At 46.6% G+C, this 13,005-nt stretch overlaps 1 protein-coding gene across 1 annotated transcript; it reads left to right on the top strand.

Annotated features, from left to right (window-relative positions):
• Nucleotides 1-1,939: 1,939 nt before the first annotated feature.
• TEX101 (testis expressed 101) lies at nucleotides 1,940-5,748 on the top strand. The gene is made up of 6 exons (XM_059383403.1): nucleotides 1,940-2,066; nucleotides 3,119-3,220; nucleotides 3,346-3,489; nucleotides 3,615-3,809; nucleotides 5,101-5,229; nucleotides 5,372-5,748. Exons 1-6 carry the CDS (start codon nucleotides 1,940-1,942, stop codon nucleotides 5,599-5,601), a joined length of 927 nt encoding a protein of 308 aa, XP_059239386.1. The 3' UTR covers nucleotides 5,602-5,748.
• Nucleotides 5,749-13,005: the final 7,257 nt, after the last annotated feature.

Here is a 13,005-nt window from a genome sequence, read left to right as displayed (position 1 = left end):
AATAAATAAATAAAATCTTAAAAAAAAAAAAAAAAGAAGAAGAAGGAACCAACCCTACCAACACCTTGACTTTGGGCTTCCAGCCTCCAGAAGTGTGATGATAATACCTTTTGTTGTGTAGGCCTCCTGGGCTTTGGTACTTAGTTATGGCAGCCCCAGAAAACAAATCCACAGGCCAAGAGCCAATTTAGGATAAATTCACTACAGGAGCTAAAAGCCAGCTTCGGGGTCAGGCCTGGAGGCAAGGCAAGTGCTAGTCAGAGAAATGGGAAGGGTTGAGGAAGGGTCCCAGAGCCTAAGGTACAGGGTCCTTAGGACCACCACCTCTTCATATTTATACTAACTGTCCCTTATGTTTTTATTAATAATATATTAATAAGTATACTTAATATTAACTGTCCCCAATGGAAAGCTTTTAATGTATTTTTTACATAAAATTAAGAGCTTTTACTACCACCATTCTGACTGAGGCATTTTCTCTATTGAAAATAAATATTCACTTATAGCTTAACTTCCAGGAATAGTACCAATTCTGAAAGTACACAAAGGATACTTTATTTTATGTATAGATGCTGAGAGTTGAGAGGGGTAGTAACTTGGATTTCTGGGTCCAGACGACAGTAGGCTAGGACCTAGCTAGACCCCTGAGTCTGATGAAGGAGGGACTGGGGGCCTGGACTCCTGGATCTGAAGGAGGAGGGGCTGGGGGCCTGGACTCCTGGGGTCTGAGAGAGGAGGGGTTGGGGGTCTGGACTCCTGGGTCTAAGGGAGGAGGTACTGGGGGTCTGGACCCCTGGGTCTGAGGGAGGAGGCGGCCGGGAACATGGACTCACAGATTCCTGAGAGATGAGAGAACTCAGGGCCAGGCATCAGGGACCCACGATTTGAAGTGGATTTCTTTCTATCTTTTCTCTTACTTTGCTCCTGAGGGTTGTGCCAAAACCACAATGAGCACTAGAAACTGTCTATCCCCTAAGTCTGTTCCTTGTTAGGAGGCATCAATCAAGACAAAGAACTGCCAAAGCTTCCAGAGTATGCCAGACAGATAGGACAGAATCAGCCATGCTCACTACCATCATACAGAGAGACCTACTCCTGGGAAAACTGTGGGCACTGCCTAGCCAGATTGCTAGGGCAACGCTGGGATTGGCCATGGCTCTTTTGTAAGGGGCTTCCCCCATTCCTGACTCCTAACAAGCCCAACACATCCTGTCCTCTAGCCCCAGGATCTAAAGGCATCTGACACCTAAATATTTCTCATCCCCTCCAGGAATCACATGCCTATTCTCAGTGTTTAGAATGTTAAAACATGAAATAATTAAGGGCTATGATATAACCCAATTGTAGCTCTTTTGTCCTTAGTTCATCTTAGTTCATCTTTGAAAACATTTCTGGTGAATTCTTAAAAGGATATTACTCCTTATCTAGCTAAATTGCTTTCTCTTAATATTTGTATTAACTCTCTCTACTTTGTTGTTGTTGTTGTTATTGTTCTAATTGTGGTGTTTTCTCTATTAGAAACAAATATTACAGCGCCTGGGTGGTTCAGTCAGTTAAGCATCTGCTTTCAGCTCAGGTCCTGATCCCCTGAGATCCAGTCCCACATCCAGCTCCCTGCTCATCGGGAGTCAGCTTTCCCCACCCTCCCCTGGCTGGTGCTTTCTCTCTTGCTTGCTCATTCTCTCAATCTCTCTCTCAAATAAATAAAATCTTTAAAAATAATGAATAAATACTCATTTACACCACGGCACTCACAGAAACAGCACCACGTCTGAGAGTACACAAAACACCCCTTTGCTTCATGTTACATATAGATCTGAAGAGCTTCCAATTCCAGCCAGGAACCAGAAATCCCAATGAAAGCCACGTCTTCCTGGTATAGAGGCACAGCCACGTGGGGGAGCTATGGCGGCAACCTGTGCCCTCACAGTCACGGCTCATGCACGCCGTCAGGGGTGCTGGAAACGACTCTGAAGACGGCTTTGCTCCAGTCAACCTTCCAGACGTCCATGGAGGGGGCTCGTGCTGTGACCCCACTGGTCCGCCAGGATCCACCGTGAGGGAAGGTGATGAGACCAAGCTGCCTTCCAGTGTCTAGGAAAACCGGGCGGGGGCGGGGTCCAGGCTGGGCACATGGAAGGGGGAATAGTTCAGTGGAGGACAGAGGAGGACAGTGGAGGACAAAGGTGTGACCTCCAAGCACAGCCCACTCCATCGCCGCATGAGAGAAAGCGGTCAGGGAGGCCACTTGAGGACGCACCACCCGCCCGGCTTTCCTCGCCAAGCGCAGCAAACACCTGTTCCCTCCCCCCGCCCCATTCCAGCATGCTCGCCGTTCTGCGCATGCGTGCCTTCTAAGCCGCCAGGAACAGACTTCTCCAAGGCCAATTGGGTGCAACGTTCTTCGGGTTCACCCAATGAGCGCATCAGATGCTTTCACAATGACCAATGGGGCTTCGAGTGACCCGTTGGGCAAAGGTAGCCCCGCCTTCCATTTCTCTGAGAGGCCAAGCCAAGGCGGAGTGGAATGAGAGGGGCGTTCTAGGACGTTCCTCCAGCAGCGTGAGGTTCCTGTGAGGTTATCTGAAAGCCAGGTGGAATCCGGGTCCCTTAAAGAGAAAGGAGGGCTGAGGACCCAGACTCCTGGGTTCTGTGGAAAGAGGATGGGGGGAAAGAACTCCTGGGTCTGAGAGGGGAGGAGGCCGGGCACTCAGAATCCTGGGTCCTGCGGGAAATGGCGGCTGGAACGTAAAGCCCTGGAGCCCTCGATAGAACAGGACTGGAATGGCAGAATTTCGAGTTGTGGGAGGCCCGGGGGCTGAGAATCCTGGGGCGTGGGAGAACATGGGCTTGACCCGGGGCTGAGGCGGAAGGGGCGTCTGGGCCGGACCCGAGGTTGGGCGGTACTGGTCACTGAACACCTTTGGCTTCGGGGAGTAGGGATTTGGGTCGGAGGGTTGCCCTGTGGAAACAGGCACGGCTCAGACTCGCAGGCTAGACCATGGGGGCCACGGTCTTCTGTGGCGCCGTGCGACCCGCAGCGCCAGTCTTCGCCGCAACGTCCGTGCAGCCTCGTTGTGTGAGGCTGAGCAGCCCCCTCTTCTCTCTCTAATCGCAGATCCTTGGCCACTCCTCCAGGCGGCTCTGAAAGACGCCATGAGAGCTCGTCGCGTCCAAAGTTTGCTGTTCTTCCTCCTCCTCGGACCCCCCTCCTTGGCCTGTAAGAATGGGGGTTCGGGGTGGGGGAGGGCTGGTTCACAGAGGAGGCACCTCTGGGGAAGAGGACGGGCCAGGGCCGCACAGGGGAGGCCAAGCGTGCTTCCCCTGATCTCCTTTCCTCCGCAGTGGAGCCAAGTTTGTACTGTCACAGGGGCATATCCACGAGTATAGAAAAGGACCCAAAGAGGACGTTTAACTGGACCACAGAGAAAGTTGAGACTTGTGACAGTGGGTCGTTCTGCCAGGAATCCCTTCTGATGATTAAAGCAGGTAAATGGGGAAAGGGCAGCTGGGTTGGGTGGGTGGAGGGGTCTGTCCTGGCAGGGCCGTTCCCCCTCCCCGGGGCCAAACCCTAGGTCCACATCCTGCTTTCCTTCCCCACTGTCTCCGAACAGGGGCCAAGACAGCAGTTCTGGGCACTAAGGGCTGTGTCACGGAGGGGACCCTGGCAACAACGTATATCCAGCACTCCCCACCACCAGGCATAATCACAGTTTCCTACAGCAGCTACTGTGAGGAGTCCTTATGCAACAGCAAGGGGAGCTTAATGGAGCTGTGGAGGGAGGAAGAGACCCAAAGAACGCCAGGAGGTGAGACATGGGGACTGAGAGAAGGTAGGCAAACCCCTAAAAAGATGGTGGGCCTTCCTTCTCTGTGTTCTTACTTAGCTCAGGCCCAACGGTGCCATACACAAAAGAACCTCATTTTTTAAAAAAGATTTTATTTATTTATTTGACAGAGAGGGAGAGATCACAAGGAGGCAGAGAGGCAGGCAAAGAGAGGGAGAAGCAGGCTCCCCGCTGAGCGGAGAGCCTGATGTGGGGCTGGATCCCAGGACCCAGAGATTATGACCTGAGCCAAAGGCAGAGGCTTAACCCATGGAGCCACCCAGGCGCCCCAGAACCTCAGAGCTTTTGCCTGCCTTTTTCTTTCTTTCTTTCTTTCTTTTTAAGATTTTATTTATTTATTTGACAGACAGAGATCACAAGTAGGCAGAGAGGCATTGCCTGCCTTTTTCTAAGTTGTTACCTTGGGGATCTCAACACTGCTCAGAGCACCAGGAAGGCAAAGAAGGCGGTGGTGTTAAGTTTGGTTTTGTGTTTCTTAAACAATAAGGGGTCAGTGGAGGTTTCCAGGATGGTATGGCTTAATCAGTCTGGCAGCTACTGCTTCCCGGATTTGGCCACCCCCTATGGCAATCTGGCCCTGCCTACCTTTTCAGTTTACTTCCTTTTCTTCCTTCCCTGTTTATTGCGTTCCAGCTGGGGCCAGTAGTCAAAATATTTAACAAAAGATATGGTACTGGCCAATCAGAATAGATGCTGGCCATGAAAAACCAGTCCAGCCCTATCTGTGTCTACCAACCGAATACTAACATGGCAGTGTCTCCCAGTCCCCCAAATCCAGCAAGCTGCTCACACCTCCAGACTTTTCCTTGCTGTTCACTTTGCTACTCCCCCAACCCCCATTTTCACTCAGCTAATCTCTGTTCACCCTCCACTTCAACTCAGGTGTCTGCTCTGTAAAAATAGTTAGCAAATTCTTCCAAATAGTTAAATATTCCTCCATTCCTTCGCCATTATCTTCGGACACAGTGCATACTGAGAAGTACTAAAATTACTGGCATGTCCTACTTGATGATGTCCATGACAGGAACTGTGTCCTTTTCATCTCTGTCTCTACACCTAAGCACACAGTTTGGAAGTCATGTTGGGTGGGTTCTGATAGCAAAGAGAAACAGTTGAAAAGGTATGGGGAGATTGCAGTGATAGGCCTTGATTGCAGTGGTGTCAGCAGCAAAGACTTGGGGAAGAAAGGAAGAAAGAAGAGACAAATCCAGAGGCAGGACATACCTTAATTGCCCTCTGTTTTGCCTTCTAGCTCCCAGTGTGGCACCACGCTTCCACTGCCCAACCTGTGTGGCTCTGGGAACCTGTCCGAATGCTCCTTCTCTTCCCTGTCCCAATGATACAATTCAGTGCTATCAAGGAAGACTTCAGATCACTGGAGGTAAACTCAACACCCAGTGGTGTCAGAGGCTGGAAAACCAGACATCTGGGTGGATCCCAGGGTTCTAGGAATGAGGAAGGAATGATTCCCTTCTGATTTCCTAAAACATCTGTGCATCTTCCCATCCTTTCTTGTTCTACAGGAGGCGTCAACTCATTTTTGGAGGTCAAAGGCTGTACATCCGTAATTGGTTGCAGGCTGATGTCTGGGATCTTTACAGTAGGGCCCATGTGGGTGGAGGAAATCTGTCCATATCAGTCTCTCCCTCAGCCCCGAAAGACTGAAAATGGGGCCACCTGGCTTCCTGTTTTGGTTTGGAGGTTAGAGCTAGTGCTGCTGCTGTTACTGCAGGAACTTGTCCATTGTTCCTGAGGAAGTGCTTCTCATCCTGGACTGCAGGACACCTCTTCTGACTGGAAGCCTTCTGACTGCTGGTCAGCAAGTTGAGGAGCGAGTGGAGAGCTGAAGAACAGGGAGTTCCTATGGATGTATTTTATATTTCTAATAAAGTTTCTGCTGTGATTGGTGTAAAACCCAAGCCTAGAAGTGGAATTTTAGTGCTGAAAGGACCCTGAAAATTCACTTTCTCCAACCCACACATTTTGCAGAAAGGGAAGCAGAGATCTGGAAAACTTGACTATCTCACACTAACATAGTGATGGGCAGAGCAAGACCCGAACTTTGATACTTGGACCTAAAGTCTGGTTTTCCTTCCACTCTTAATTGGTCACTTTCTCTTGCTAGCTGGGCAAGAAATCAGCATTAGTCTCCTTCAGAGCGCTCTGAGCCCAACCTTAAGGACACAGTTGGCTGTCTTGTTCTAGTATTTTTCTGGGAGGTATGACAGAATTTGAAAAATCAAGACTCCAAATTCTTCTGTTATAACAGACCCCACCTCCTATGTCCTGTCTCTTGCCCATTTACATCATTCCTTCTCTGCTGCCTACTTCATGCATTTTCAGGGCACACAGGAAACATTGGAGGCAGCTGGGGCTCAGCAGGGTATGAAAACTGGGGTCTGGGACTCTTGGGAGGAAGATGTGTTTTTGACTTCTCCTGCTTCTTACTCAAGAACACATAAAACCCATCTCATAAAAGACTCCAATGATAGAGGAGCCACATAGGAAAAAGTAAAAGGTGGGTAAATGATAAGGGGGAACAGACATTTATTATTTCCTTTAAATAGTTTTATTGTGGTTTACCTGACATAGCCAACTGCACTGGGGGTGGAAGGAGACTTAATGCAAACTACTGACCCCACAGAGGAAAAGGGACAGGGGTGTTTGGCCATAGTATAGTCCATCCAAGTTCCTTCTAGAAAGTTTTGGTTCTAAATCAACTCCTTGAGTTAAAGGCGCACTCCAGCTAATACTTCATCTTTGTCCCTAGGCAACCAGTTTCCCATCAGTTTACAGGAGAAAGCACAAACAAATCAAATTTTTACTTAATGAGGGGGCATATAAGTTTCTAAAATAATAAGCATTCAGAACTATGACTGGTAAATGCCCTCTAGGGCAAAAACAACAACAAAAAAGCCAAGTAAATGTTTTCCATAGGACAATAGCTTTCTGATGTCACTGAAGACAGTTACAGGAGAAAACCCTGAGTGAATGGAAGAATGACATAATTTTCCAAAATTTGGCCCATGGATTATTTTGGCATTTTAAAAATTATGTGTATCATATGCCAAAGAACTTCAGGCAGCACGGGCAAATTTCTTAGGCCACAAGCTCAAATATAATATATTTACATAAATGTACATAATATAAAAGTATTTTGATATATTGTTGATTTTTCGGATACTTTGGTTTTAATAATCCCTCATCTGACCCAGGGGTAGGTAGAAACTTAACCAGTTTGAATAAACTCAGCCACCTCAGGGCTTTCTCCCTTTCCACTCTCCTCGCCCAGGGCTTGGTTACAGGACTGGTGGGAAGGAGGTGACTGTCTAGTTTTGGCCTCTCTGCTGCTCGTGTCCATATTTCTGCTGATGCCTGGAACCCGGCTTCCATTCCTGCTGGCGTCCACTGGGAACTTCCAACCCTGTCTGGGCACTGATGGCCACCCACGTGGGCCCTCTAAGTTCTGCCATCCCTCTCTCAGCTATTTCAGGGCCTCTTCCAACAGTTTTCAAGTCCCACTGCAGTGCTTCAGGACTTGGGTTGTGGTGGCATCCCACATAGCTGATGAAATTCCCCCAAGATCTGGAGAAAAGATCATTGCACAGGGAATTGCTTCCTCCTTAGGTACTAGGAAAGAGATGGGGCCTAGCCCATGGGATTTCTCATCCATCTTACACGGACCACTATCACACATTCTTCCCAAATCTATTGTTTTGCAAAAATCATGCCATAAGGCCTTTGAAGGAACTTGAAAATCCCAGGTCTATCAAATCAAAAGTTGGCCCTTCAGAATTATTGTCTCTGTCTTACTTTACATAAGCCTACTTTGAAACTTCAAGGCTGAACAGTAAGATATTTCTGGCTCTTTGCATTTCTAGGCCTTGGCCCTACTAACTGAGGGATAAGGAGCAAGAGAAGTGGTATAAAGAATTGGAGAGGGGCACCTGGGTGGCTCAGTGGGTTGGGCCTCTGCCTTCAGCTCAGGTCATGATCCCAGCCTCCTGCATTGGGCTCCTTGCTCAGTGGGGAGCCTGCTTCTCCCTCTCCATTTGCCCCTCCTCCCTCTTTCTCTTTCTCTTTTGCTCTCTCCCTCTCTCTCCCTCTAAAATAAAATCTTAAAAAAAAATAAAAAGAACCAAAATTAACTCCAATTTACCATCCAAGCCTTCCCCTAGAAATTGAAAGCCTTCAACATACTACAGAGTTCCAAACAGTTGTATCAGACAGATTCTGTCAAAGCAACTAGATGAAGAGACAGATTCCTGGTGCTTCCAATTCTTCCATCTTCCCACTGTTTGCCATGTTTCTTAAAGCCGAGATCAACAGTTCTACCAGATTAAAGGGAATTCCCGGGCCAAAGGAACATGTTAAATGAGAAATCAAAAAAATCCAGGCTGTGGGAACTCCAAAAGACAAAGACATGGCTTTGTCAAAAATTACGTTTAGAGAAAAAAAAAAAAAAAGAGGTGAAGCTATACCTTAAAGGAGACTTAAACACACAAAACCAAGTGCAATGTGTGGACCTCACCTAGATCCTGACTTGAAAAACCAGGAAAAATATTTTTATGAGATAAGAAAGGAAATTATTAATCGACTGGCTATTTAACTGTATTAGGTATTTTAATTTCTATTCGAAATAAGAACTGAAACCATGTGTTTCAACATGATGATGGTTTGTTCCAAGGAAGTCTTGCCTAGAAGGAAAAATCTATAAAAGCTAACGTCTCAGACAACAGCTTGCTTATCAAGACTGTTTCAAGACTCTCATTTTGTTGTGTTCATCAAGCCCTAAACCATTGTGTCATAATCCTTGCATAATCGTGGCCGGTTTCCTGGTATGAAGAGCCTGCCTCAAATAGCCTTCCCTGATTTTCCCTTCTGTGGTACCACTGAGGTTCTCATGGTCTCTGTTAGAGTCAACTGTTAACAGATAATAAACTTTTTTGTGTCATGTTTAGTAAGAAAAGGGGAGGCCTATCTCCTTAAAGAAATGTACTAAAGGATTTACATATTTTTAAAAGATTTTATTTATTTATTTGAGAAAGAGAAAGCACAAGGGGAGGGGAACAGAAAGAGAGGGAGAAGCAGACTCCGCACTGAGCATGGAGCCCCACCCAGGCAGATCCCAGCACAGGTGAGCTGAAGGCAGATACTGAACCAACTGAGCCACACAGGCGCCCCCTGAAGGATTTACATATTAAATGCAAGTAAGACTGAGATGTGCTTCAATATAGTTTGGGACAGAGAATGGGGTGGGGCATAGAAAAAATGAAATTGACCATAGGTGATAATTACTGAAGCTTGTTGGTAGCTACCTGGGGTTTCCTACACTATTTTTGTCTACTTATGTACATGTTTGAAATTGCCCATAATAAAAGGGTTCCTTTTTTTACGTGTGCTACTCAGACCACAACATTGGAGTTATGCTTAATCATCCTCCCTTCTTCTCCTGTGCTATATCCAAATCCATTACCATATCCTACAGATATTCAAAATTCCTCTAGAATCTGACCATTTCTCATTACCTCCACTGCCACTTCCCTGTTCGAACACTGCCGTTTCCCACCTTGATTCCTGCAATAGCCAATGGTTTGATGCCTCAGCCTTTGCCCTCCCTGATGCCCATATTTTACTCTCAACACAGCAGTCAGAGTGATCCTTTTTAAAGAATAAGTCTAAAAGCTCTTCTCAAAACCTTGCAATGGCTCTTCATCGCTCTCAAGAGTCAAAGTCAAAGTTCTTATGATGGCCTACAGGATTCTACACTCTCTGTCCCACTCCTTGACCTCTGACCTCATCTCCTAAGACACATCCTTTTGGGTCACTCCAGTCACCCTGGCATCCTTCCTGTTTTACAGGTGCACCAGGCACGCTCCCATCTCAGGGCATTTGCACTTACCGGTCCTTCTTCTTCTTTTTTTTTTTTTTTTAATTTAGATTTTATTTATTTATTTGACCGAAAGAGATCACAAGTAGGCTGAGAGGCAGGCAGAGAGAAAGGGGGAAGCAGGCTCCCTACTGGGCAGGGATCCCAGTGCAGGGCTCAATCCCAGGACCCTGGGATCATGACCCGAGCTGAAAGCCGAGGCTTTAACTCACTAAGCCACCCAGGCGTCCTTACCGGTGCTGATTATCAAGAGTGTCACCTCTTTCAGGGCTTTACCTGAAGACCTTCTCAATGAAACCTTCTCTGACTGCCCCTATCACACTGCAGCCATCCCCTCCCTACCCAGACACTCCCTTTCCCCACCTTTTTTCCCTCTCCTTTGTACTTACCGCCATCTTATGTCATACTTGTTTATAGTCACATCTCTCTCCTTAGAAAATAAGCCCCATGACAGCAGGGATTTCTGTCTGTTCTGTTCCCTCCTGTAGTCCCAGTGACTAGAACAGTGCCTGGAACAGAACAGGTGCCCAGTAACCATTCATTCTATGACTTTGGTCACTATTGTGCCCTCAGCTACCACACTATTTCTCCAGGGTTCAAACTTGGGTGTTAGGTCCAAATGAGGTAATTAGGGAAGAAAGTCTTGATTTTTTTTTTAAGATTTTATTTATTTATTTGACAGAGAGAGATCACAAGCAGATGGAGAGGCAGGCAGAGAGGGAGATTGAGGGAAGCAGGCTCCCCGCTGAGCATAGAGCCCGATGCGGGACTAGATCCCAGGATCCCGAGATCATGACCCGAGCCGAAGGCAGTGGCTTAATCCACTGAGCCACCCAGGAGCCCCAGAAAGTCTTGGTTTTAAAAAAATTATCCTAAAGGAAGAGAAGTAGGGTCCTAGCTCAGGGCAGCATATGTGAAGGGTGCAGTTGTGGCAGCTACTGGGGTGACAGCTGCCAAAGGATCCAGACCCCCTAGACAATGTATTACCCATTAATCATCCAGCGTGTGGGGAGACTGGAAATAATGTTCAATTTCTCTTCCTAGGAACCCAAGAAATGAAAACTAAACAGTAAGTTACTTTGGTGGCTTTACAAACAAGGGAAGGAAATAGAAATGAGCAAACTTTGTTTACAGACAAACTTTCAATGCAGTGCTTGATTTTCTGTGCACGTCTCAAGACAAAGGACTCCAATTTCTGACTTTTTTTTTTTTTTTTTTTTTTTTTAGATTTTTATTTATTTATTTGACAGAGAGAAATCACAAGTAGATGGAGAGGCAGGCAGAGAGAGAGAGAGGGAAGCAGGCTCTCCGCCGAGCAGAGAGCCCGATGCGGGACTCGATCCCAGGACTCCGAGATCATGACCTGAGCGGAAGGCAGTGGCTTAACCCACTGAGCCACCCAGGCACCCCAATTTCTGACTTTTTAAAAATACCCAAAATAATTACACCACAGAATAAAAAATACCAGTATGCACTTTGGAAAAACCATTTGGCAGTACCTGCTAGGACTACATCTACGTATGCCTTATGCCCTACCAATTCCACATCCGGGGATTTACCCAAGAAAAGTGACTGCATATATCCATATACAAGAATGCTCCCGGCAGCTCCATCCATAAAAGCTCAAAACTAGAAATAGCCCATGTGTCCACCAACAACAGACTTGAAAAACCAATGTGGCATATTCATAAAAATGAAATGCTTTACAGTGATTTTTTTAAAGTAACAATCGCAACAATATGGTGGACTCTTGCGACGTAACACTGAGTGACAGATGCCAACAACAGAAGAGTAAGTGTTTGTACAATTCCTTTTATATAAATACCAGGAAGGGGCAAACCTAACTCGTGGTGAGAAAAATTGGAAAGTCATTAGCTCTGGATGGTGTTGACTGAAAGGGGCACAAGGGGACCTTCTAGAAAGCTAGAATATTCTATATCTTGACCTAGGTGGTAGTTCCATATACATACACGTGTTAAAAGTTCATAGATATATATGTATATACATAAATTCATTGAGCTGTACAAGTTTTTGTGCTCTAATACCCCAATAAAAAATTTAAAACTCTTAAAAATTTTTAAATAAAACAGAATAAATGACGTGTGTCAGGACTTTCAAGACCAGAAATACCAGAAAGCTCGGCTGGCCCAGTGGAATGTACACACGAACGGGGCCAGGTTCTCAGTCCCCGTCTCTCGCCACAAGGTGGCTCTCTCCCCTCTCTCAAGTCCTCCCAGTCCTGTGGGAAGAGGAGGGTTGTGTGCTCCTGGGCATGGACTAAAAATGCTGTGTAATGACGCTGGCCTCACTACAGAAGAGTGTAACCCTTTTAAGGCAAAGACCTGAATCTGAGTTCTGCCATTTCCTAGCTGTGTGATCTTGGGAATGTTCCTTAACTTCCCTATGTCTCAGTTTTCACATCTGTACAGTGGAAATAATAACAGTACATACCTTATGGTGTGGTTGTTGTTGGTCATGGTGCTGTAACTGTTATTGTGAAATGAGTTCAGCCTCAGGAAACTCTCAGGACATTACCTGGCCCAGAAGAAGAACTCAATGTTATTATGTGAGTTAATATTAAGAGAGGAAATGTCAGTAACAGAAAGGACAACACCTGGCATCTCACTTCTTCGGGCGGGGGGGGGGGGGCGACAAGCAGGTATTAGAAGTGTGATGATGTGGAGATGGAAAGAGCCTATTCTGTATTCTATGTTCTTTTCTAGAAACTTCTATGTTCTTTCCTAGAACCCGAGGGCCCAGAGGGTTTCACCAGTCTTTCTGTAGCTTTCAGAGGTCTGTACCTCAGTGGGGCAGATAGAATAATGGTCCATCTCCCAAAGATTTCTACAGCCTCATCCCCTGGACCCATAAGTATGTTACCTTACATGGCAAAAATGACCTTGTAGTAACCTCTTAAGTACCTCGAGATGGGGAGGTTATCCTGGCTTACCAGGCAAGATCCAAGGTAATCACCTGGGTCCTTACAGGATGGAGGCAGGAGAATCAGTCACAGAAGCAGAAACGAGAACAGAAGTAGAAGTCAGAGTAATGCGACTAGGAGCCAAGGAATGCAGGTAGCCTCTGGATGCCGGAAAACTCAAGGAGGGGATTCTCCCCCAGAGCATCTTAAGAACAGCGGGTGCCAACAGCATGCCACCCCAAAATGTGTCACTTTGGCATGAAGACTTTTTGAGTTAAACAGCAATCAAGGGGTGGCCTGGATGGCTCAGTCAGCTGAGCGTCCGACCATCAGTTTCAGCCTCAGGT

Source organism: Mustela nigripes, chromosome 17, assembly GCF_022355385.1.
Source record: "Mustela nigripes isolate SB6536 chromosome 17, MUSNIG.SB6536, whole genome shotgun sequence".
In the NCBI taxonomy this organism is placed as follows: domain Eukaryota; kingdom Metazoa; phylum Chordata; class Mammalia; order Carnivora; family Mustelidae; genus Mustela; species Mustela nigripes.
This window is presented reverse-complemented; position numbering and strand designations above follow the sequence as displayed.